The following is a 24,602-nucleotide window of genomic DNA, read 5'->3' as shown; positions in this document are numbered from 1 at the left end:
AAAGAAGGGGGCTGAAGGTCAAGAATCTGAACTTTCTCACTCATATTTCCACATTACAAGTTACTCTGTCAGCACACAACCCTTTCCATGCCCTTCCCTGTGATAAAGTCTTTGAGCTATCCCACTGAGTGAATAGTTTTCAACAACCCGAAATCAGAAAACTATGTGAAATATGTTGTATGTGCTTTTTGCTCTCCAAGTAAAGTTACACCTTACCAGCTTACTCCTATTACACCAAGCCATCACTACATACGCAAATGCTTTGTAGATATTAGAGCTGAACAAAAACATAAAAATGAGGAAGAAAATACTCCATTCTCATCTCCAGTTCCAAGTCTAGATGTAGTACATTAAAAAACAGATCAACTTTGGCAGTCAAAATGAAAACATATTGAGTCATGAATGTTTTATTTGGTGACAGGGGCCATGTAGAAAGAGAACATAAGGGATTCTTCTGCTGGCAATAGCTATAGGTATTTTATGTTCCTATGCTCAGAGCTCCTTCTCACTTCAAAAATAAAACTTTCATTTTGGAAGGTTCTCACTGGCCTTTTTCAAAAGTATGAACACTTATTTAACAATAACAACAACAAAAATACAAAAATTGGCAACTCTAAAGTCACTGAGAATAGAGGAAACTTGATTTTGACTGGTAACATAATTGAGCAGTTTTTATTACTTTTATTTGTCACTCCGAGCAATAATATGTTGTCATGTAATGTCTCCTCAAACTCTTAGACTGTGAGCCTCAGAGAAGAATTTTTTTTTCAAAATTCTTGCAACTGACATGCTTACTTCAAAATATTTCTGAACAGTCATTGAATTAAACTTTACCCTTTATCAATCTGCTACATGAAGTATATCAATATAAAATTGTTAGAATCATTGTTCTCAAGAAATTTACCATGTAGTTTGATCAATAACAACATATAGGAAATGTTCAGGAAAGAAGAGAGAACAGAACATACTAATGTACTCATTGTACTCACTGCATTTGCCAGTTTAAAATACAAGGAATTTTAGGAAATGCTGAATATTTTTGCCTATCATAAGATTAAAAATGTCTAAATCAGTTGCAAAAGTCAGCAAGACAGAATGTTAGAAATAAAATGATAAGTGTTTTATTTCACATAAAAAATGGAGGTCATGATTGTTATTAATTTTTCGTTAAAGCCTACTTATTGGGGTTTTCCATTGGCACTGTATTAGTGAGACCTGTGATTTGGCTGCCTTGATATCTCAGTTCTATGCAACTCAGCTCCATGTCCTTCCTTCCTAAATTCAGAGTATTTCTACATGTCCCTCTTTCCAATTCCTGTTGTGCAAAGAATCCTTAATCTTAAACCCATTTCTCTTGTCTTCTAATTTCTTGAGGAAAATATTCACTTGTTCCTGCAGGAGGCCCATTTTTTTCCTAATGCCCTTTCCTATAAATGCAAATACTAAGTGCATAAAGACAATTTTCCTTATATTCTCACAATTCCTCTACTTAACTTTTGTCTCTTCTTGTTTATCATAACCATTATCTGGATTACTGAAAGAGCTCTTAGTATCCCTCCTTCTAATGAGAATAGCAAATAGTACTATTACTACTTCTACTAATACTTTCCATGTTCCAGAAACATACACTAAACCCCAACATTATTCCCATATTGCAGAGGATAAAACTCAGCATGCAGAAAGGGTAAATCGCTTTCTTTTGTAACCCAGCTCTGTCAGATTTCAAAATCTATGTTCTTTCTGTTATCCCATAAAGCTTTAAATCATGTCCACCTTAATTCTGTTCTTCATATTACAACCAAAGTAATATATATATATAAAATGCAAAGCTGATTGAATCATACTCCTAATTGAAGCTCTTGAAGACCAAATTCCTGAGACTGTTTTACAAGTCTCCCAAGACATGGCCTTCCAGCTTCATTCCTCCCCACTCACTGTCCCCAGTTATACTCTAGTTATATCAAGAGACTTGTGGTCTCTTGTACTAAACAAGTGGTTTTATGTCCCATTTTTCTGCTCAGACATTTTCCTCTGATCAGAATACCTTTTCCTTCTTTACTCATCCATCAAGGTATCCATCGTTACAGAAAGCTTCCCAGAACTGTCCATGCAGACTAATAGCCCACAGCTGGGCTTTCATGCTGCCCTGAGAGTACCTCTGACCTGACATTTGCTATGTTATATTGAAGTAGTCTATTTGTGTATGTTTCCCCCCAACTAACCTAGAAGTTCTTTGAGGAAAAGGATAATAAAGTTTTTCATCTTGTACCCACCTTGTTCCCACCACAGTGAACAGTGTCTGGCATAAGGTAATCGCATAGTACTGTTAGGGGTCTGAAAGGGACATAGACACTGAAACCACCTCCCAGCCCCACTGCCATTTCTGGAGCCTGGAACCAATGTGTCTACATTCTAAACCTTTGGGATCAATGCCATCTGTTTTCTTCCACAGAATACTCCAACTTTTACTGATTGGGTCATGAAGACCAACTACCATATTTACAGATGACCACTTTTATAATTTTTTCTTATAACTACTTTGTCAACATTAAAATTCATACTGATTGTTTTTCATTACTTTTTGGCTTCATGGTTTTCCTTGTTAACAAGAACTAACTCTCAGTCACATTTATCTTATGTCATGCTCTCTTGCAATATTCTCTACCTCAAAAGATAGTAGAACTGATGGTTGCCAGAGGAGAGGAGGATGGGGGGACTGGGTGAAAAAGGTGAAGAAGTACCAAATGGCAGTTACATATTAGTCACAGGGATGCAAAGTACAGCACATGGGATATAGTCAATAATATTGCAATAACTATGTATGGTGCCTGGTGGGTACTGGAAGTATCAGGGGGAACATTGTAAAGTATATGATTGTCTAATCGCTATGTTGTATGCCTGAAATTAATACAAAATAATATTGAATGTAAACTGCAATTGAAAAAATTAAAAAATAAAATAAGAATACTAGTAAATAAAGGTAGAAGAAATGAGCTAATAGTTACTGAGTGGCTAATGCGTACCACATGCTGTGTTAGTCACCTTTATATTTATTGAATATTTCATTTTCTTTTGTCAATAATACTATGACCATTTACTCATCAATATCCCACTTTTTCCCATTAACTAACCCTCTCTCTACTGGCATCTCTAATGTTCTTAATCAAAAATTCTTACAAGGCCATAATTTTCACCCTTGTCACCAATGGAATGCCAGAGTGAATCACTCCATTGGAGGGCATTAGCCTTCTGCCTTCTCTCGACGTTATTCCTTATATTAGGCAAAGCAGGACCGATTCCCATGCTTTCTCTTTTTACTCCTATATAAATGCCTCTTTCTTTTGCTATTAGATTACATTTTTTATTGATATGTTTCTTTCTCCTACTGGTCATGAACCTCTGAAGTGTATGGACCCTGTTTTATTTATATTTTCATAAAATACATATCTCAATAAATGTTTTCAAAATAAAGATATTGTCTTCTTCTAGTTTAAAAGTTTAATTAAGCACAAGAGACCATATATTGTATGAATCTCTATATGAAATATTCAGAATAGAAAAATTTTAGAGACTGAAAGTTGTTTAAGGCTGGTGAAGGAGGTATGAAGAAATAAAAATTGATTAATGGTTTTTTTTAAGTGGTTGAAAATGTAGTGATGGGTGTTCAACCCTATGAATATAATTTTAAAAACACTGAATTATACACTTTAAAAATAATTTTAAAGCTGACCATAGAGTTAGAAAAAAATCAACAATATATTCTTCCTCATATTGTCTTTCCTTATTTTAACAATACTATGAACCTTCTAGAAAGTGGCCATCTTACTCACCTTGGCATTTCCAAGACCTAGCACAGTATTCAGAATCAATTATATGCTCATTACATGAACGAGGGACTTTAGTTCTGAATTTATTACTAGTAAGATAACTATGCCATACTTAGGTTAAACATAATTTTACAGGTTTACTTGGAGAATTATTTCTATGGGAAAAGGTATATTCAAAGCAAAATATAAGCCTACCAGAAACCTCCCAAGACCTTTCCACTAATAAATAAATAAATCCCATGATTTACTTTGCAAGGCACTACCACATTCACATCCCAGTCCCCTCCTAGACAAATATCTGCATTCTCTAGGAACGTTCACATTTTGTATAACTAATCTACTGAGTGTTCCAATCTCCAGGTGTGAAACACTATTCCCGGAAGAAGGGCTTTTGAGGAATGAGGAACATCTTCTTCAAAGTAAATCCTATACTCTTTCAGGATAGCTTTTATTTTCATTATACTTTCAAAGTGTATGGAAAATAAGAGAACAGATCTTTTAAAAACTGTTGAATGAGTCCGCACACTTATATAGACAGACATTTATACAAGCATGTAGTCCTCTTTTGTAAAAATTGCAGTGTCTATCTATTACATAATTAGCCCTGTTTTACTTTCCATGTACTCCATTCTGTTTTTATTCTCGCTGCAATTTTTTTCACTAAAGGTGACTGAAAGAAATCCACTAGTCTCAAATGCTATCTATCAAACAAATGATTTTGAATGAAGATCACTATTCCAGAAATACTTCTGAAAACCCCATAATGATATATTCCTTGTAATTATTTACATGAACAATTATTGAAGCTTCCATCATATAATTTATGTATCAGCACAAGATCTACATACTGACTTCACTTTAAATACTTCATGTATTTCCAAATAATTAGCCCATTCCCCAATATTGTGGTGAAATAAGTCAACAGCATCACTTAGCTACCATGTCAGAGAATTACAGTCACTAGAGTTTATATAGTTATATGTTGAAGGCAAAACAGTAAGATAAAATTGCAAGTTTATCTCTGATTCTCTACTGGCAGGGCAACACTCATTCCATTAGACTAGGGTGTTATTAAAATTATTAAAATCCTCTTATGTAATTTTGAAATATCTGTTTTAAAATGCATGGTTAGGTAGTTTGAAGGTTTCATGTATATAATCTGAAAATCTTCACATAATTACTTACCTCTTCTAGTTGGCATGCTTTGATAACACTCCTATATCTATACTCATCGTAGCAAACACCAAAGATAATGTTTTCTTTAATGGTACCAGGCATGATCCATGAAAACTGAGAGCAGAATGAAATTCTTCCACTGTGCTTAATTTTACCCTCAGAAGGCTCCAGTTCTCCCATAAGCATCATTAGAAGTGAGGTCTAGAAATAAACCCATTGTTATTAAGTTCAATTATTTGATCAAATCACTCTCAGAATGCTCTTGCCTCCAAATGTCATCCTAAATAGAGGTACCTATTCTGATTTTGAAAGATTCTATAGTAATTCATTCAATTCAAAATTTATTAAGCTTTTCCTGTTTTGGGTACATTTGTGAACTAAAAAGTAGAAGACCAAAAATGCAACATAAAATTATTATAATAAATATAACCACTAAAAAAAACACACATCCTTAACCTCTAAAAGTTGGAACGCCCTTGGGCTCATTCCTTGGCAGCTTTCTCTTATCAACATTCTCTCCATTGGAATCTCACCTAGTCCCATATCTTTACACTGCCGGCCTCTACTTCCTTGAAACCAGATTTATCCAAATAACATCTCTGTTTGGATGTCAAATAGGTATTTTAAAGTTAACATTCCAAAATCAATCTGTAACCAAAACCTGTTTCTCCCATAACATTCTCAATAAATGGAACCTTCATCTTTCCAGTTACTCAGTCCAAAAACCCTGGACTCACCCCTGAGTCTTCCGTTTTTCTCAGATGCATGTTCAATCTATCTAATCTGTTGTATCTTTCTTGGAAGTATGTCCTGAATCTGACTATTACTTTGATTACTACCAGGATTAAACCAACACTGTCCCTTGTCTGGATTATTAGCACAGTAGTCTTTTAACTCATCCACCTGCTTTTGCTCTTGTTTTCCTACAATCTTTTCTTAAAGTGATTCTGTCAAAATGTTTTTGCATATCTTTTATTATGATGAATAAAGTACAATATCTTTTCATATGTTAAAGACCACTTCTATTTTCATTTTTGGTGTAATATCTATTCACATATATATTTTTCTAAGGGGCAGTTTGTATGTTTTTTTTTAATTTTAGGATCACTTTATTTAGAGAGAGATTATTACTTTGTGCAATATAAATTGCACATATTTACTTCAGTGTTAACATTTTTTCCTTTTTCTTTCCACGTACACATGGTTTGTTGCTGTTTTTTTTAAATGTGGTTTAATTGATCTTTTATTTTATGGCTTCTGAAATTTCAGTCATAGAAAGACTTTCTTCCTCCATGGCTGTTTTTTTTCCTTTTCCTCTAGGTGTCCTCCAATGTTTTTTAAGCATTCTATCATCTTATCTTTGTACTTATTCTCTGATCTATTTCAAATTCATCAGGCTTGTGATGTGAGATTTGGATACAATCTTTTGTTTGCCCTTCAGGTGGCTGTCCAGTAGTCCAACACCATTTATTGACTAATTCATTTTTCCTCACTGATTTTAGATACTACTTTTATCAAATACTAATTCCTTTATGCATTTGGATCTATTTTTGTAGCTTGAATTCTACTCCACTGGTTCATCTATTTACTTAAGTACCAATAATTCAATTTTTTAAATTATTGAGCCCTTATAATTTAGTATAATGTATCAATATCATTAAATTATATCACTTCAGATTAAAAATACATAAATATATACACCTACATATTTATATATATACACATATATAAGTAAATATTTAATTTATATATTTATACATATATATACATGTATATATATTTATATATCTATAAATATAAAGTTACGAATTTGGGGGTATTTTGAGATATATGGAGTTAAATGAAAACATTAAATATATATAAAAAATACAAAAATTTTCGTAAAACTTTGAAGACACTGTGTTTTATTTAAAAAATAAGAAAAGCAGAAGCTAACAGCTTATTCTCCACATCTAATGTTTTTATAATCAAGCTAAAGCTTAGTACCCGAGTGTGGTCGGGATGAATGATGGAGATTGTGCAGTGTCAGGGGTCATCAGCAAGGCCACAGAACTGTATCAGTTGTGATAGGAACAACAATAGAACTGAAAATCCTCACACCCTGGGGGAGATGTGGCAATGCAGCCTTCAGTACCCAGTGGTGCAAATTCTTATACTAATATCGCTTATTAAAATAATTTAAGGACATTTCCTAAATGAAAGATACTTAATGTAGATTAAAACAAAAAACACACAGTTTTCTAAAAGATATTTAATACATTTGCAGCTCTGATTTGCATCTCTAATTTGATTCCTTCATGTACTTTAAATTTATCTCCTAAAGAGAACAAGTGTTTTACCATTGCCTGGATGATAGCTCATATCCTTGAAGATCACTATAAAGTCTTCTCTTCTCCTGACAATGAGATTTGAGCTTTTAGCTGTTTTTACTTTCCAACTTATGACAAAAAGTTAGGTGGGGTGTGTGTGTTTGGGGTGGGGTGGGGGGGCAGGGAGTCTGACCAGCCCTGAATAAATTAACATTCCTATGTATTTCCTTTAAAAAACTATCTCACTCAATAATTTGTCTCTCAATAAATCATAAGCAAATGTGAGTCCATTCTCCAAAACTCTAATACCAACAAAATGGGGACCTTTTGCTTATGTGGTTACAGAGGTAAAATCTGAGCTATGGTTTTCCTGTACCAGTTCTGAAAAAAATGTATATGCCACAGACTCATAAATATGGATGGTTCTTTTGTTCAATAAAGTTATTGAATGCTCACCATGTATAAGACACTGTGCTGAGTGCTGCCCAAAATTTAAAGATGTAGAAGAAAGAATTACATTATGTTACATTAGTTGAATTATTTATAAGAAATACTAAATGTAAGTATTCCCCTAATACCTATGTAAGAATTTTTCCAAAATATCTTTTTACACTACAGACAAACTAAAAAAAGGAAAGAAGAAATGCATGCCAAATAAGATCTTAATGATGAGGAATAAAAGAGACTACCTTGCCTGATCCAGTAGATCCAGCAATCGCCAACAACTGTCCTCTTTCTATCTGGAAATTGATATCTTTCAGGACGGGAGTACCAAGAAGTGAGAAGTTGCTGAAGAAGAGACTGTTATCACCACTGGAAATATTTCTATTTGTATTATTTTGTTTTGCATTCTCAACTAATTCCCCAAATCCCTGTTAAAAAAAAAAACATAGAAAATAAAAAAGTAGACTTTCCAGATATCTTCTTCAATAGTTATATATCTTATGTATGATGAGTTTTAAAAGCACATGGACCATGATCCATACATTATAGCATATAATTATGTAGCCCATGATCTAGAAACATTTGAAAATTATAATTATAGCATTTAATAAAAACATAGTTTTAATTTCTTACATTATTGCTGACCATTAAATTAAATTAGATATACCTATCTACCTATATAAATATACATATTTATATTACACCTTTTCCTATAGGCTGGATACATAAACATTATTATTTAATCCTCAGCATAATAATAATATATGAGGTAAGATTTTATAATCCCTTTTTTTCAAAACTGTAGACTATGATTCAGAGAGGTTAAGTGAGTAAAGTCACATAACTGGTAGGCCAGAGTTGAATTACAACCCAAACCTGACTTCTACTCTGGAAGGCAGCTATGCTCACCACTATACCACCAATGCAGCACTGACTTCTACTGTGCCATGTTGGTAGTATCTGCCTCTGAAAAGCTCAAATTGTTTTTTTAAGTAGTTATTACTAAACATAAATGTAACAAAATTATCAGATGATTTGAGTAAATCCTATTTACCCAAGAAGGCAATCAATTGTGTCTTACTTAGCTTAGAATAGATTTCAGAAAAGATTTGAAGAATAAGGCATTTTAATTTACTTATTTGATTGCTTAAGGTTCAATAATTTAATAAATTAATATCTAGTAACTATCTGCATTTTAATTGTAAAGTTTACACTTTTTTCTTACTTTATTTATATTGTTGACACTATTACAGATGTCCCCATTTTCACCTCCTTTGCCCACCTCCACCGAGCTCCCGGTTTTCCTTCCCTCCGGCCATCACCACACTGCTGGTCTGTGTCTATGGGCCATGCATGTATGTTCTTTGACTAATCCCTTCACCTTCTTTCATCTAGTCCTCCCTCTCCCTTCCCCTCTGACAGCTGCCAGTTCATTCCACGTGCCTCTGTTTCTATTTTCATCAGTTTATTTTATTCATTAGATTCCATATATAAGTGAGATCATATGGTATTTGCTTTTCACTGACTGGCTTATTTCACTTACCGTAACAGTCTCCAGGTTGTTCCATGCTGTTGCAAAAGGTAAGATAAAGGAAGCTGACTGGCCTGACAATGAGAACCAACTTCATAAATTCATTTATCTTCTATAAATTGAATACACTGAGAATGCAGCTCCCAAGTTTTGACAAAAATCCATTTAACATATATTCAATAAACGAGAATTAAATCTTTTGCCACTACTTAAACTTATGTTAAAAAGTTATGTCAGCTTAAAAATGTGTCAGAAGAAGACAGTTTTTCAGAATTCTTTTAAATTTGAAGATCACTGCCTTGACCAGTGTGGCTCAGTTAGTTGTGTGTCACAATGCAAAATGAAAGGTTGCCTGTTTAGTTCCCAGTCAGGGCACATGCCTGGGTTGCAGGGTTGGTTCCTGGTTGGGGCACATATGAGAAGCAATCAATCCATGTTTCTCATATTGATGTTCTCTCCCTCTCTTTCTCACTCTCTTTTCATTTCTAATGAATGAATGAATGAATGAATGACCACTGCTTTGAGTTCTTATGATACAGATGGTTAATAGAAGCAGAGCTTTTAAGAAGTAGGCAATTAGCCCTGACCAGTGTGCCTCAGTTGGTTGTACATCTTCCCCCAGATCGAAGAGTCACCAGTTCAACTCCTGGTCACGGCACATGCCTGGACTGCAGGCCCAGTTGCCAGTTGGAGCATGTGAGAGAGGCAACCAAATTGACGCTTCTCTCACACGTTGATGTTTCCCTCTCTTTCCCCCTCCTTTTCCCTCTCTCTAAAAATAATAGAATAACAAAAGTTTCTAAGTAAGCAATTAAGTGTTTATAAATGAGAAAAAGGCATTTGTCATTTCCTTATTCATTTAATTATCAAGTAGATTAAACTTAGTTAGCATCATCTCTGTATTAAAGACAACTTCAAAAATCCTACATGGGAGAATAACATATGAATAATATTACAATGTGCTTAGTGTTACAACTGAAAATCATTCCAAGTCCTTTGGGAGTACATTACAGAGAGCAAGCAACTCAGGCTGGAGCTTGACCAAGTAAATGATATACACACTAGGCTGTAAAGGATGTAAGTCAGATTTCACAAGACCAAGAAATTGCATATGTATTCTAGGAAGATGGATCTGCAAACAAAATGACTAAGGCTTAAAAGAACAAACTATGTCTCATAGGAATGATATATATGGCAAGCTGACAAATGTGCTTGGCATGGTGGGCAGTACAGGATGTTGAGAAGATTGTGTGTGCCATGCTTAGGAGAACTTTTATCCAATAAGACAAGAGGACCGATGGCAGGTTATTGTTAATAATAACTCTGATTTCTGATTACAGAAATGAGACTAATTTCAGGAAATTTAAAAAACATAGAAAAGCAGAAGGAAAAAATAAGAAATTACCTATAGCACTACCACTGAGGAAAAAAGTTGTTTAACCTTTCAACTGATAGCCCTCTTCTCTTACATATAATATAAATGTATATAATACATAAAGTCATATATATAATTTTTACATTAATAAAAATTATATCTAAAGTTTGTGAACTGCTTTTCTGACTTATGATAAATGGTAAATATTTTCATATACCATTAAATATTCTTTTTAAATATGTTTTAGTTATAGGACAGTATCCAAGAGTATGGATAAACTGTATACATGTACTTTGTTATACATGTGGAGCACATGCTTTTTTTTTTTTAGTATAAATTTTGACAAGTGGAATTTCCAAAGAGTCATTAGCATGTTGTCATCAACTGGGCCTGGGCGAGATCACCCACAAAGAGCAGGGAATGCTAGAAGGAGACTTAGGTAGGAACCCAGTGGCCCATCACTATTGAAATGGCTAGCAGAGAAGACTAGAAGTTATGGTCTGAGGATGAAATAATGTGGAAAGAGTGGTTCACTAAAATTTAGTGATAAATTCAAGAAGAAAACAGTTCTAATAGATTGGTGAGGGCAGAATACAGATTGCAGTCAGGAGATATCCATGAAAGGTGAGAAGTGAGAACAAGTTTGACAGCAAAGGGAAGGAAAGTGATAAGTCTTGGAGAATGAGACTGGGTGGAAAAAAAGTCAGAAAAAAAATTTTAACTTGAAAATATTTAAACGTGAGAAGGTGTCAGCTGAAAAGAGATGTTGAAGCTTGTAGAGAGAAAATAATCGTTGGCCTCTGTTCTGAGAAATGAAACAAGGAAGCATTCATCTTTCTCTTAAACACGAAAAAAGAGCAAAGGGATGATTCCAAGTGTGAAGAGAGAAGATAGAAGCATTCACACACAATGATGCCTTCTATTTTCTCTATGTATTGTAGAAGACAAGGCCATGTGATGGGGATGAGCAGATCATAGGACAGATGGTAGGGATGTACATAAAATCGACTAGAATATGTGATTTTTCCAGATAGCACCAAAGCTAATGAACTCAATGTTTTTCACAAAAGGATTCGGCACATTGAAAGAGAAATTGAGAGTGCTCCTGGTAGAAGAACTGAAATGACTGGTCTTGGAATAAGCAGAAGTAAAACCAGGAGAAGTGCAAAACAGAGAATTAAAGAGAATAGAAATTTTGATGAAATTGAATGGCAGTAAATATGGGATTAAGAGACTGAGTGAGCTGAAGGGTTAGGAAATTCTAGACTGAAAAAGAGATTTCAGAGTATGGCACAATGGCCATAGTAGAGTAACTTTAACTGATCACAAAGCTCAGGATACAACCATGAGAAGAAGCTTCTGAAGAACTCACTGTAAAATGTAAGTTCTGAGGATAGTATTGGAAGGATAGCCCATGTGGATGTTGAAGTCTCACAGATGATGGCAGAGGTTTAACAAGCACTGTTATCCTTAGTAAATACTATCAGGAGGTGTCTGGATTTTGATAGGTGAGACACTCAAAAAACTGGAAGGTGAGGGTACAGAAGACAGGAGTCAATATAGCTCAGAGGAAAGCTTGTAGATTGTGACATGTGGGTCCAAAATCCTGTTCGGGTCTTGCCAGGTGTGAGGTGAATCAGGTTCTTTAGCTTTTCTAAGCCTACCTTTCCTTGTCAGTGAAATGGAAATATTACTATTACTTAGGTCATAGGAATGTTATGAGAATTAAATGAGACAACACATATAAAGTGCTTCTTTTAGTGCCTGGCACACAAGGGTTCAAGCATGCTACCTATTTCATTAAAATGAAAGAGAGGGAAAAGGAGGACTTTTGCACCAGAGTAGGGAAACAATTGTCTGAAAGTAGTTGTAAAAATGTCTAATTTACTTTTCCTTCATACCCAGAAGTGCACTTGAAACTCCTAAAAACAAAGAGGTAAAATCAATCTGATCCACACACTTTTCCAAAATTTTGCTATTTGGATAAAGAATTATTCTCTACCCATATCTCAAAACATGAAATAAAGTAAAGATCTGGTGATCAAGTTACTTATATAAATAAAATGAATTTAAGATATTGTGTAATGTGATGAAACAGGGCATTGGTTTCATAACTCCTACCTTTACTCAGCAGATATCAGTGATAAGGAAACAGGAACTCAACAGCACTTCTCAATAGTCAGATATTGCTTTTTAGAAGCTGAAAATCATTGATAATATATTTTCTGACTTGAGAAACAGGAACAGGAAGATTTTTAACAGTGAATGGAAATAAGTTAAAAATCATAGAAAACTATACAGTAGTAAGTCTCATAGATCTTTATGTTAACTGGCATATGTAAAGCACATGGACTGAACTTGAGATATGGTAGCATTTACTGAGGAACCATTCTGTGCACTGAACACTTTACACAAATCTACAAGGTAAATATTAATATTCCCATTTTACAGATGGAGAACCAGACGCTCCCCAAAGTTCAATAACTTGATCTAGATTACAGAGAGAGTAAAGAGCAGAATGAGAATTCAAATTCCCTTCTACCTGGGTCCTAAACCAGTGAGCTAGGTATTACTTTCTAATACATTATGTGAAACAAGTTTATGACTTAGAAAAAAATGAAGAGGTTTCCATATTGTATTTAATATTCCTGGGGCTCTACCTCTTAATCTATAAAATAAGTGGAGTGGTTCACCTTCCAGCTCTACCAGTTCTAACATAATTCTCATTGTCTATTAGTATGAAAACCAGATGCACAAAGAAAGGGCTTACGTATATAGAACAAACAACATTTTTTTAAAATTCTGACCTCATCCCAGGAAGCTGTTACATTCTCCATCACTACTTCTGTAGTTGTTAAGTTATATTCCAATGTCTTAAACTCTTGCTTTTGTAAGAAATCCTGTTTACAAAAAGAGAGTAAAAACATAATGTAGAACCAGAATAACAAGCACTAATGCATTACTACACCTATTTCACACTATAATAGTGCTGTATCTTGTGTTTAGATTTTATGAATCATGTTGGAAATTATTTTTAAATTATTTTATTAAAATAATTAAATTAAAATTAAATTAAAATTAATTAAAATAAAATAAAATAATTTAAAAATAATTTCTAAAGTAAACTTGTCAAGCACTAGGAGTCATTATATTGGATGTACTCTTCAAACCTGTGATATTACATAAATTTGGTTTTATACATTAAATTTTAACATACTTCCTTGTATTATACATGTTAACCTTAGTGAAGAATTTATAAAGCACCTCTGCATTAGCCACCAGTTTGCATCAATTAGGACAGAGAAAAAAACAGTATTTTTATCTTTCTAGCACCCTCCTTATTAGGGACATCATTAGAATCACTTCTCCGAATTAAGTGAAGGTGTGAAGATCTGATATAGCTGATTTTAAGGCATCACACCTTGATTCTAAAAGGATCCTTTTAGAAACTCCAATTCACAGTGTTCTGAGGGAAGACAGGAGCACCAGGAAGACTTAAGTCCATGCTCCTGAAACCTTCATTTTAGGAGGTAATGAAAAAAGCCTAGTCCTTGAGTCACTTTTTCCTTTCTTCTCTATTTTTCTCTCTCTTGTTACCTCTGTTTGTGTTTCTCTTTCTCCAATTTGTTTTCAAGATGTTTCTACATATCTGTGTTCCTGTTCAGTGGCTCTCTCTGTCTTTGTGACACTCTCATTTTCTCATTTCTGTTCTGCAAGACTGTTTCTCTCTCCTCTCTCTCTCTCTCTCTCTCTCTCACACACACACACACACACACAGACACACACACACACACACAGTTGTGATGGGTTAAAAGAAGTAAAATTAGTCCAAGACCAGCTATGGTTTTGAGCTACATTCATCAATTTGTCTAAATTGCAGATGTCAAACTCACATACAAGAGGGGGGACCAAAAAACCCTGAAATTATCTTCCAGAGAGCAGGCCCCTTGTTGTATATGCTTCCCCCTGCTAGGTGAGTGTTCGTGGAACCCATCCGCATCAGTGTACTAACTGGGATTGTGAGAAGCTGCACTCAGCTTCAGTGAATTTTTTTAACACTTTTTCAATGCATTTGCCCATTTCACATCGGTGATTTACCAGCACACCTGTGCACACCATGCTGCGTGCTCAGCAGTTTTTGACCAAAAATGGCATGACCCCCATGCCCTACCCCCCATTCACACGATCTTGCCCTAAGAGACTTTTTTTTTTGTTTGCTCAGATGAAAAAACTCTCAAAGGGGAACATTTTGCAGATGTAGAAGAGGTGAAACAAAAAACAGCAGAAGCACTAAAAGACATCAAAATCGATGAATTTCAGAAACTGTTTTGAGCAGTGGAAAAAATGTCTTGATAGGTACATTGTATCAAATGGAGAATAATTTGAAGGTGACTGAAGTTTAAACTTGTAAGAATAAATACACATTTTTTTATAAATAAATTCCCAGGTTTTAGGGGGTTCCTCCTCATATTTGTAAAATGATAAAATGAAGGAAGGCAGCTGAGCAGCGATTGTGATGAATTGGAGAGGGCAGGCCCTCTCTAACGGAGGAGCTGCCACAGCTGGTGAGAGAAGAGGATTCTGTTTACTATACATTGCAATCCTTGAAAAGAGGCTGAACATATAAGTTATTACATATGTGACATTTCCCAATTTTTATATGCTGGCAACTAATTTAAATTTTTTTAATGTGAAGATGAAATAAAACAGGTCTAGAGGTCAAAATTAGGTCCACGGGCCACCATTTGCAAACTCTGGCCTAGGCTGTATAATGGCAGAACCACTTAAAAGTGGCTCACCTTCACCCTCATTTTTATTTGTGTCACAATAATTTATTTTCAAGGTTAAATTTTTAAATATTATTTTAATCCCTGACCGGGTAGTTCAGTTGGTTGGAACGTTGTTCCATACACCAAAAGGTTGCAGGTTCGACCCCTGGTCAGGGCACATGCCTAGCCTGTAGTTCGACCCCCAGTTAGGGAGCATATGGGATGCAAGCCACAGATGTTTTTCTTTCATATCAATGTCTTTCTCTCTCCCTGCCTCTCTCTTTAAAATCAATACAATGTATCCTTGGGTAAGGACTAAATAAATAGTATTTTAAAAGTATAATAAAACACTCTGATCTACATATGAATTACAAAACTTATAAGCACTACCCTGGCTGATGTGGCTCATAAACCAAATGTCATGGGTTTGATTCCATTAGGGCACATGCCTAGGTGCGGGTTTGGGGCCTCAGTCAGAACATATACCAGAGGCAACAGATCAATGTTTCTCTAGTGCATAGATGTTTCCTTCTTCTCTCTCTCCCTTCCTTCCCCTGTCTCCAAAATCAATAAGCATTCCCTTTGGTAAGGATTAAAAAAATTATAAGTACATACAAATTCATAGTAGTGATTCAATTAGCTTTGTATAAATCGAATCTCTTCACTTGAGGACTTTAGAACTTCTCTTCAGAGCTAGCAGTTACACCGCTGGGATTTTAAGGGAATTAATGTGATATAAAATGCCATTCTTGTCCATTATACTGTCCAAGGAAATACTTGGAAAAGTTTAAGATTAATATTCCTAGTGTGAGCTGGAAAGCTTTTAACTTCCCGGTGAATCTGCCACCATCTTTGTGCACATTTTCCAAGTACATCAGAACTAATTTACTGATTGATTGATTAATTGAATAAAATTCTCCAGAATACAGAAACAATATTTTCTGCAATTTCCTTGACTTGAGAGAATCTCACTGGCAAAGCTTTCATTATTAGGGCTCAACAGACCACATACAGATGTCAAGAGAGGAACTCCTGAGCATCAAACAGGCCAAAGACCAAAAATTTATCTCTAAACAGTTTGCCCACAAGTAAAGTTCTAAACTGTTCTAAAATCATGGTATATAATGTCAACTATGTTACATTACCTGTATTTTGTTTATTGCTCCAATAGCATCATACCATGTTTGTACAGCCCAGGGGAACTGCCGAGTGACTGCCATGCGCAGAACGATGGAGAATGAGATGGTCGTGAATATTTTTCGAAGGATAATTCCTTTGTTCAATGCATAAGGAAGCACAGAAAACACCACCACAAAGAACCCTGAGAAGAAGAAGGCTGAGCTATTCAAGTATCTCACATAGGCTGCCTTCTGGGTCAGTTTTAGTTCTGTTCTATAAAACAAAATAATAAGATTTGGAATGCTTATTTACTGTTAAAATATGAGGCATCTTGGAATGTAAAATCTGAACACAGAATCTCAAGGCTTTGTGACCTTGGGCAAGTTCTTTAACCTCCCTGGGCCTCAGTTACCTTATCTGAAAGAGCAATAGAAATGAATGTACCCACAAAAATTGCAAACATTATTTTTAAACTGTAATTAATAAACTTGATTATTATTACATTATTTTTATATCTTTATCACTTCATTATTGATTAGTGAGACTTTGATAATTTTTTGTTTGCTGGTGTTTTAAGTAATTAAGTGTGGAAATAAGGACAATGTTGCAAGATTTATTTTTTAAAAAAGACAATTCTGCAACTTCCTAATAGGTTCTTGGCACTTTAGAAATTCTAGCTTGGCTTTGGGGGACACCGAAAATAATATACAAGCTACAGAGGAGTGGTTCTCAAATGTTCGCATAGGTAAAAATCACCTGAGAAACTTTTTAAAATGCAAAGTCTCAGGCCCAGCTCTCAGAGATACTGACTGAGTTTGCAGTAGGTTCAAAAAAAAAAAAAGGTACCTGTGCAAAAGATTCTGTTGCATTTAGTTTTTGAAAAACTATGAGTGAGATACTGCGTCCTCCTTGTCTCTCTCATTTTAATATAATCATGTGCAATTATATTACACTTCCAACCTTCTAATCCAAATTAAAAAAGATCTATTTTTTCTTCAGCATATAAAAGAGGTTTACATGCTCCAAAAGGCAGAAAACAGGGAGTGCAGAAGCTGGTGAAAGTAGAGGACACTGCTGCCCTCAACCTGTCTCATTCTTCCTGGACCACAAAAACTTGAATAATTTGTGATACCCCTCTTCAGCTCTTGTAAAGGTAAGAGCAGTGGTGACACAGGTAAGTAGAGGGTCCTGGTGGGAGGGAGCAATAGGTGTGCCTGGCATTTGGGTGGTATTTCCACATGCTTGTATACCTCAGGTTTTCATTCTGAATTGGTAGAATTCAGAGGAAATCTTTCTAAGTTTAAAAAACTGTAACCTTGAGCACTCTGATGAAGAAAATGGAGTTCAACGTGCCCAATCTAGACTGTGATTTACAACCTAATGCCTACTTGTATCAATTTGGCAATGAAGACAGATTATGATTTTGGAATCTCACTGGGGTTTGACTCCTGGCTGTGCCAGTTATAGCTATGCCATCTTAGGTTGTTATTCCCTCTGATGCTATAGAATCCTCATCCACAGAAAAGAAACATAACACTCTCCTTGTGAAGTTGTTTCCAAGCTCAATGACATGACAGCAAGGGACCTGGCATTTGAACCTTACTATGTTGTCTTTAATATTCATCAAAAAAGATTAATATTGGCTTCACTGATATTTAAAAAATGCTAGAAAACACTATTTACAAAAAAAGTTCATACATCTGTCAAAATTGCTGTTGAAATGTATTAGGAACAGTTGAGGAAAATGGAAGAAGTGGTACTACAGGAAAAGATTAATGAGTTCAAGAACATGTATAAGAAGCACCAAGAAAGCAGTACTCTCCATAATAAAGTCACTAACACTCTATGAGTCATAAAAAATTGTATCAGTTTCTTATAAAAAATTTGAAAATTACTTTATTGCCAAAGAACAATAAAGGAGTAGATTATCAGGGAGCTTTGCACAGCCTTTTGCACAGTTTAACAGTGGCTCAGCAAGGTAACCACCCCTTTGAAGTGCATCCCTCTAATCTCTTCCATAACTCTATATTTGCTCTTTTGAATAGAATCAATTCTTGCTTTCCCATATTTACGTCAGCACTTTACAGCCGTTTCAGCTAACAATTTCATGCCAGATTAAGGAACTGGATTATATAAATTACAACCAAACATTTCCTATTAGAATTGGTTGAACAGAAATGCAGAATAGGAAGGATGAATTTCATCTTTTTGAGGAACAGAGAAAAAAAAGTCAAGAAAAGTCAGCAAGAAGAATGATCTGACCAGGAGTTAACTTTGAGGCCTGAGAAAACTTGCCATTCATGCTATGTCTGTTCTTATAGACATACAAGTGACCAAGGAGATAAGTGTGATGGAAAACAGTTGCTAATGAGAAAAACAGCATTAATAAAACAATTCCCCAAGATCTTTAAGGATGTTTCTGGAAAGAAAATAAAATTCCTTTCCTGGATTTGTCTTGAAAGGCATAATAAAAACAGGTGAGCAATAATGTTTGGGAAATAAATATCCTTTTACTCTTTCTATTTACATGGCAAAAGACTTAACATTTCAGCATTTCATTTGTTGTTCCAATCACACACCTGCAGCTCAGTTACCATTACTGACTTCTGGAATCAGCAGCCTGTATTCCTGATAACCCACAGTCACATGATCCAAAAGGGTGCTCTTCTTTTTAGTATATTTTTCCCTGTGAAACTGCCCTATGTTACCCACCCTGAAATATTTGCCCTCTAACAGTATATCTATCCCCACTGAGTCTCCTAGAACCCTTTTTTAATGCTTTGTAGAACATGGAACTTGACGAAAGAGAAATGGTCTCATGCCTACTCTAGTTTATATTTTGCCCAAAATTATCTCAGTAATCTCATCTCAGTCTGCACTGTACTTTTTTGCTGGATATAATCTTTACTAATCAGTAAAAGAAAGGTTATCTGAGGTAAAACAAGACCAGAGATAGGTGCCAAGTACTGATTCTAACTCAGAAGATGGTTTTCATTACTAGAACTGAAATCTCATGTGGAGGGTTTATAGAAATACAATTTATAGATATTACCCTGTGTTATTATTCCTAAGTAGGAAGAATAAACATATTTTAATCAAAGGAAGTTTTTTTCATTTTTTTATTAGCCATGATGCACAGATTAAAATATATATAATAACAGACAATCATTTATTTGGTTCAGAATTATATACTTATCTCTCTAGCAGTTCCATTTAAGGTTTCAATCAGCCTTCAGAGTCATGATGACCATTATTTTAGTTAAATAAATATATTAAGCAGCTATAAACATATATAGATTTTTCATAAGTTATAAAAATACTTTTCTAGTGAAAAATAACACACTTGACAAACTAAAACTACAGCCCATGAAAATGACTTTATGTCACTAATACATGAATATTGTGACAACTTGATACAATTGTTTGATTGTCAGAAACTTCAAATATGAGCTGCAAGTCCACGGTGACCCATTTTTGAAGTATTAACCATTAACTGACCAATGATATTGAAATTATCTAAATGACTTACTTCCTTAGATTTTCAATCATTTTTTCCATTGCTTCCTCCCAGCAGTATGCCTTAACAGACTGGATATTTTCAATCATTTCTGAGGTGATCACAAGTCTTTCATTGATTTTCCCAGCTCTCTGATCTCTGTAAATCAATCAATCAATTAATTTAACAGTAAAAACAAGTCAAATTACCATTAAGAACTGCTCAAGCTCTTAAGAAGCAATATTTCTTTTATTAAACAGGTGAACATTTTATTATCACATAGGTGGTAATAACAATAATAGCTACCATTTAGTAAATGCCTTTTATATGCCAGACATTGTACTAGGTGAATTCCATACACAATCCCTAATCCGTATGGCAGTTTAGAAGTGGTGGTTATTTCTATTTTAAAGATGAAAAACAAGCCCTGGCCAGGTAGCTCAGTTGGTTAAAACATCATCCCAATATATCAAGGTTGTGGGTTTGATCTCTGGTCAGGGCACATACAAGAATCAACCAATGAATGCATAAATAAGTGGAACAACAAAACAATGTTTCCCCCCATCTCTCTTAAATCAATTATTTTTTTAAATAGATGAAAAAACAGAGACTCAGTGGGGTAAAGTCGCTTATCCGGGTCACATAACTAGTAAGTGTGCACACTGGAATCCAAGCCAAGGACCATCTAACTCCAAAATTTGTATACTTTCTTATCATGCTCTAGCTGACAAACTCTAGAAGTCGTCTCTGTAAGCCATGACTGATGTCACTGAGTCTTTCTGTAATAAAACGTAACTAAGGCTCTAGTGTGATGATCCATGAACCAGGGTAGGAAAAGCTTAAACACTCTACCCAAAATCTATGCATCCTTTCCCACTCACATCAAAGTTTATCCATTGTATTTAAATCTTATGATCTATAAAAATGAACTGGATGGTAACATATTTATAAAGAAATTCTACAATCTTACAAGTTAAAAAAATACCCCATTGACATAGAAATTATTATTTGCACCATTAAAGTAATTCCCTGGTTGTGTGTTCGCCACCCAAAGTCAAGTCTCCTGTCCCCATTCGTCCTCCTTTTACCCTCTTCTATCTGCCCCCACCCCCTTTCCCTCTGGCCATCACCATACTGTTATCTGTGTTTATGAGGCTTTTTTTGGGCTTATTCCTTCACCTTTTTCACTGAGACCCCAAGCCTCCTCCCCTCTGACAGCTGTCAATCTGTTCTGTGAATCTACGAGTCCGTTTCTCTTTTGCTTGTTTAGTTTGTTCATTAGATTCCACATGTAAGTGAAAGCATGTGAAATAAATAAATAAATATTCCTTTTTAGAGATACCTAGGAAGTAGATCATGGTTCAGTGTAGAACAGTCTGGTTTTATTAGTGCAGGCTTTTTGAAAACTTAATTCGAAGCTATGTAAATAGAGTGTTACCTGTACTTCATCATCATTCTCCCTAACCCAGCTTGAAAAAGGGCGAGGACTATGAGTACGGCAAGTCCACAGAAGGCAGAGGCCTGTAGCAATTCCCAGAGCAGCCCCATCAGAAGTGTCACTTGTAAAGGAGCAATCCACACAAAGTGTGCCAATGCAAGTCCCTGGAAAAATAAAATCACAGTGAAAACTGGTGATATTTTATCCCCCACCCCCCTCCAAAAACAAACAAACAGAAAGCATAGATGAATTAATCAGGCACAGGGAGTTTATACAAACACTGCATGATTCTGAGAACACTAAAATCTAGGGATTCATTACATAAAACGCATAGCAATGCTCTTAAACCTTCTACACATACACTAGGATTTCCCAAGGAAAAAAATTCAAGTTACTGTATTTTTATGTATCTTTTTCCAATGGAATTGAGATTGAATCTCTTAAGTGTCATGTCAAAAAATTTATTTTAAATAACTTCTTTTTGAAGAAAGCAAGAGCTATGAGAGAACAACTGTCCAGAGCCTACTTTCCACAAAGGCACAACTCTGACGATATATTCAGAATAAATGCATGCTTAATTTAATAGTAATTTATTTAGTGCCTGTTAAAGGCTCATTACTATGTTAAATACTGAAAATGCAAAGATAAATAAAATATGTTATCTGTCCTAAAGGGCCTTGCATTTATTTATGACACAAAATAGCATTGATGAAAAATTGCTGAGTATCATATTGAGCAAAAGTAAGTAAGTGATTTAAAGTATTAAAAGAAAACAAGATGTGAAAGGATTTAATTTTGAAAAATCTCATCAAATACTCAGCAAAATGAGTTCCTTTGACTTGTGTGGATCCATGAGACCCCAATATGACACTTCACTAGACAACTTACCTTTCTCAGTTTTCAAAAATAAAGAAGGTAAGGATGTGTTCTACTTAACCACTTATTACCATTATTTAATCCAGGAAAACCTTCAGGGTTGTATGAGTTAGAACAATATTGCATAAAAGATTAAATCATTAAGTTCATACTTCATCAAATTTGTTCAGGTTGTTGGAAAGAAGACTAACAAGTTGTCCAATACTGATTTTATCTAGAACACGGCTTGACAGCTTTAAAGTCTGAAAGGAAAAATGGGAAGTTAGATGATGTTGACAAACAGAAGACAAATATATCCATAAGTAACATAATAATAGAGCTGAGGAATTAGTTTACTATGCATGTATTTTTAAGTAAAGATAATGAAAATCACTTTATGTTCATGTGGCTTTGAATCTCCTCAGGTCTATAAATTTTGCTCTTCACAACAAATATTATACTAGTACGCCACTAGTTATTTTATGTTTTAAGTATTTTTGCTCCTCCAAAATGGAAATGATATTGTACCTACACATATATTTTTTTTATATAGTATAGAGGGTTTGTTTTGTTTTTATAAAATATAGAACTAAAAGCAGTTTGAAATTAAAACTTTGGCCTTAAATTTTTAATGCAGTCCTATAATAACTCCATTAAGTAAAACTACTGCTAAAGTCAAAGAATATTATAAATAATTGAATAATTAATAATTTTGTGAAAGATCATATTACTAATATAAAATCCTTAAATTTTACAAAGAAATATACATCCATATACACAAAATAGAATTGTTTAGTAGATAAATTCATTATAATTATGAAAGATTACAGTCATACTTTGCCAGCAAAATTTAATAAGTATTGATTTGCCATTAGATGGCTTTGATCTGAGAGTAGCTGTCTGATATTTGTTTTAACTGAATCCTGCACACATGTACTGAGCACTTAGTAGATGTAAATCACTTTATTTAGGCTTCAGGATTATTAAGATTTTTAAAACATAACTAAGTATAATATGATAAATGAGTTAAAAGGAATAGAATATAATAGGGTAGTTAAAAGAAAGTTTATATATCTGGTTACAAAATCTGGAAATATTTTATTAAAGTAAAATTTAAGATGGGTATGGAACAATGAATAGATAAGCACAGATGAAGAAAGAATCAAGGTCATTAATTCCAAAATACTATTAGAGTGATATGAGAGGGGAAAATCCTTTGAGCTGGATCACACATGACCTAGTAACAGACTCAGTCTTAGGTGACTGAATTCTCCACAGGGCTCCATGTTAAGCATAGTAAACATTCAGTGAGTATTTCTTCATTTTCGTTACTTCTATCTTCTTGACATTCAGAGGCAAAGCTTAATTTAGTTTGTACTTAGGTTCATTATTTAAAATATAATTTGAACATGTCACAGTTGCAGATTTGAGAACAAAACAAAATGGTACCCTATTATAAAATTTGGAACATTGTAGAAAGAATCAATGGTTGCCTGCCACACAAATGAAACTGGTCAGCTAAGGTACCAGCTTACTTTACGTTTACTTTAGGAACCAAAACACAGCCACGTGGAGATGCAATTGCATTCTTTGGTGATGATGCCAATGAAGGCCAGCTAGTGTAGCTAGAGAGGTAAAGCAAACTAGGTAAGAACAGATATTCGACAATTAGAAAGACAGATAGAGACAACAGCTTCTAACTTTTCATGAATGTGTTCCAGATCTGAAAGCACCATATATTGCTGTATTTGTGTTAAATTTTATATGTGGACTTATTTACAAACTAACCTGCTCTTTCTTTCATCTCTCCTCCCTGTAACCCAGACCATTTCATGCCTCTCTCTTCCCGTATAACAGTTTCTCTTGCTACATTATTTCAATACTATTTTATTTTCCTCCATATTAGAAAATCATTTACTTCAAGGAATATGATTTATCCATTTTAGAACATTTAAACAAGTTTTTATGCAATGTCCTATATTTTCTTAAGTCTTAGTTTCTTGAAATCTTTTATCCATAGTCTAAGGAGAAACTCAAATGAGACAGCACATCTAAATCTTTTAGATGTTTGTCATCATCATTAGCTATTACTCATGTTATGATAATAAGCACTTTTATAAATAATTTTTAAACTGAATTTTACTTTCTTTAAAATGTTTGTGTTCTGAATAATACCAAATTTCTTTACTTACTAAAGTAAAATTTCTGGATCAATATAAAATTTTTGCTGATTTATCCCCCATGTTTCACTAGTAATTGTGCA

General features: G+C 34.3%; 1 protein-coding gene across 1 annotated transcript in view; it reads right to left on the bottom strand.

Moving 5' to 3' along the window:
* The window catches only part of CFTR (CF transmembrane conductance regulator), a 195,913-nt gene that overhangs the window by 126,033 nt on the left and 45,278 nt on the right, over nucleotides 1-24,602 (bottom strand). Inside the window, exons 5-11 of the mRNA XM_054564044.1 lie at nucleotides 22,513-22,602; nucleotides 21,485-21,648; nucleotides 20,080-20,205; nucleotides 16,577-16,823; nucleotides 13,470-13,562; nucleotides 8,002-8,184; nucleotides 5,013-5,204 (exon numbers count right to left, since the gene is read on the bottom strand). Of these exons, the coding sequence (XP_054420019.1) occupies nucleotides 5,013-5,204; nucleotides 8,002-8,184; nucleotides 13,470-13,562; nucleotides 16,577-16,823; nucleotides 20,080-20,205; nucleotides 21,485-21,648; nucleotides 22,513-22,602 (1,095 nt within the window). The remainder of the gene's footprint in view (nucleotides 1-5,012; nucleotides 5,205-8,001; nucleotides 8,185-13,469; nucleotides 13,563-16,576; nucleotides 16,824-20,079; nucleotides 20,206-21,484; nucleotides 21,649-22,512; nucleotides 22,603-24,602) is intronic.

Source organism: Pteronotus mesoamericanus, unplaced genomic scaffold, assembly GCF_021234165.1.
Source record: "Pteronotus mesoamericanus isolate MK-2021 breed Mesoamerican mustached bat unplaced genomic scaffold, CSHL_Meso_final scaffold_85, whole genome shotgun sequence".
Lineage (NCBI taxonomy): Eukaryota > Metazoa > Chordata > Mammalia > Chiroptera > Mormoopidae > Pteronotus > Pteronotus mesoamericanus.
This window is presented reverse-complemented; position numbering and strand designations above follow the sequence as displayed.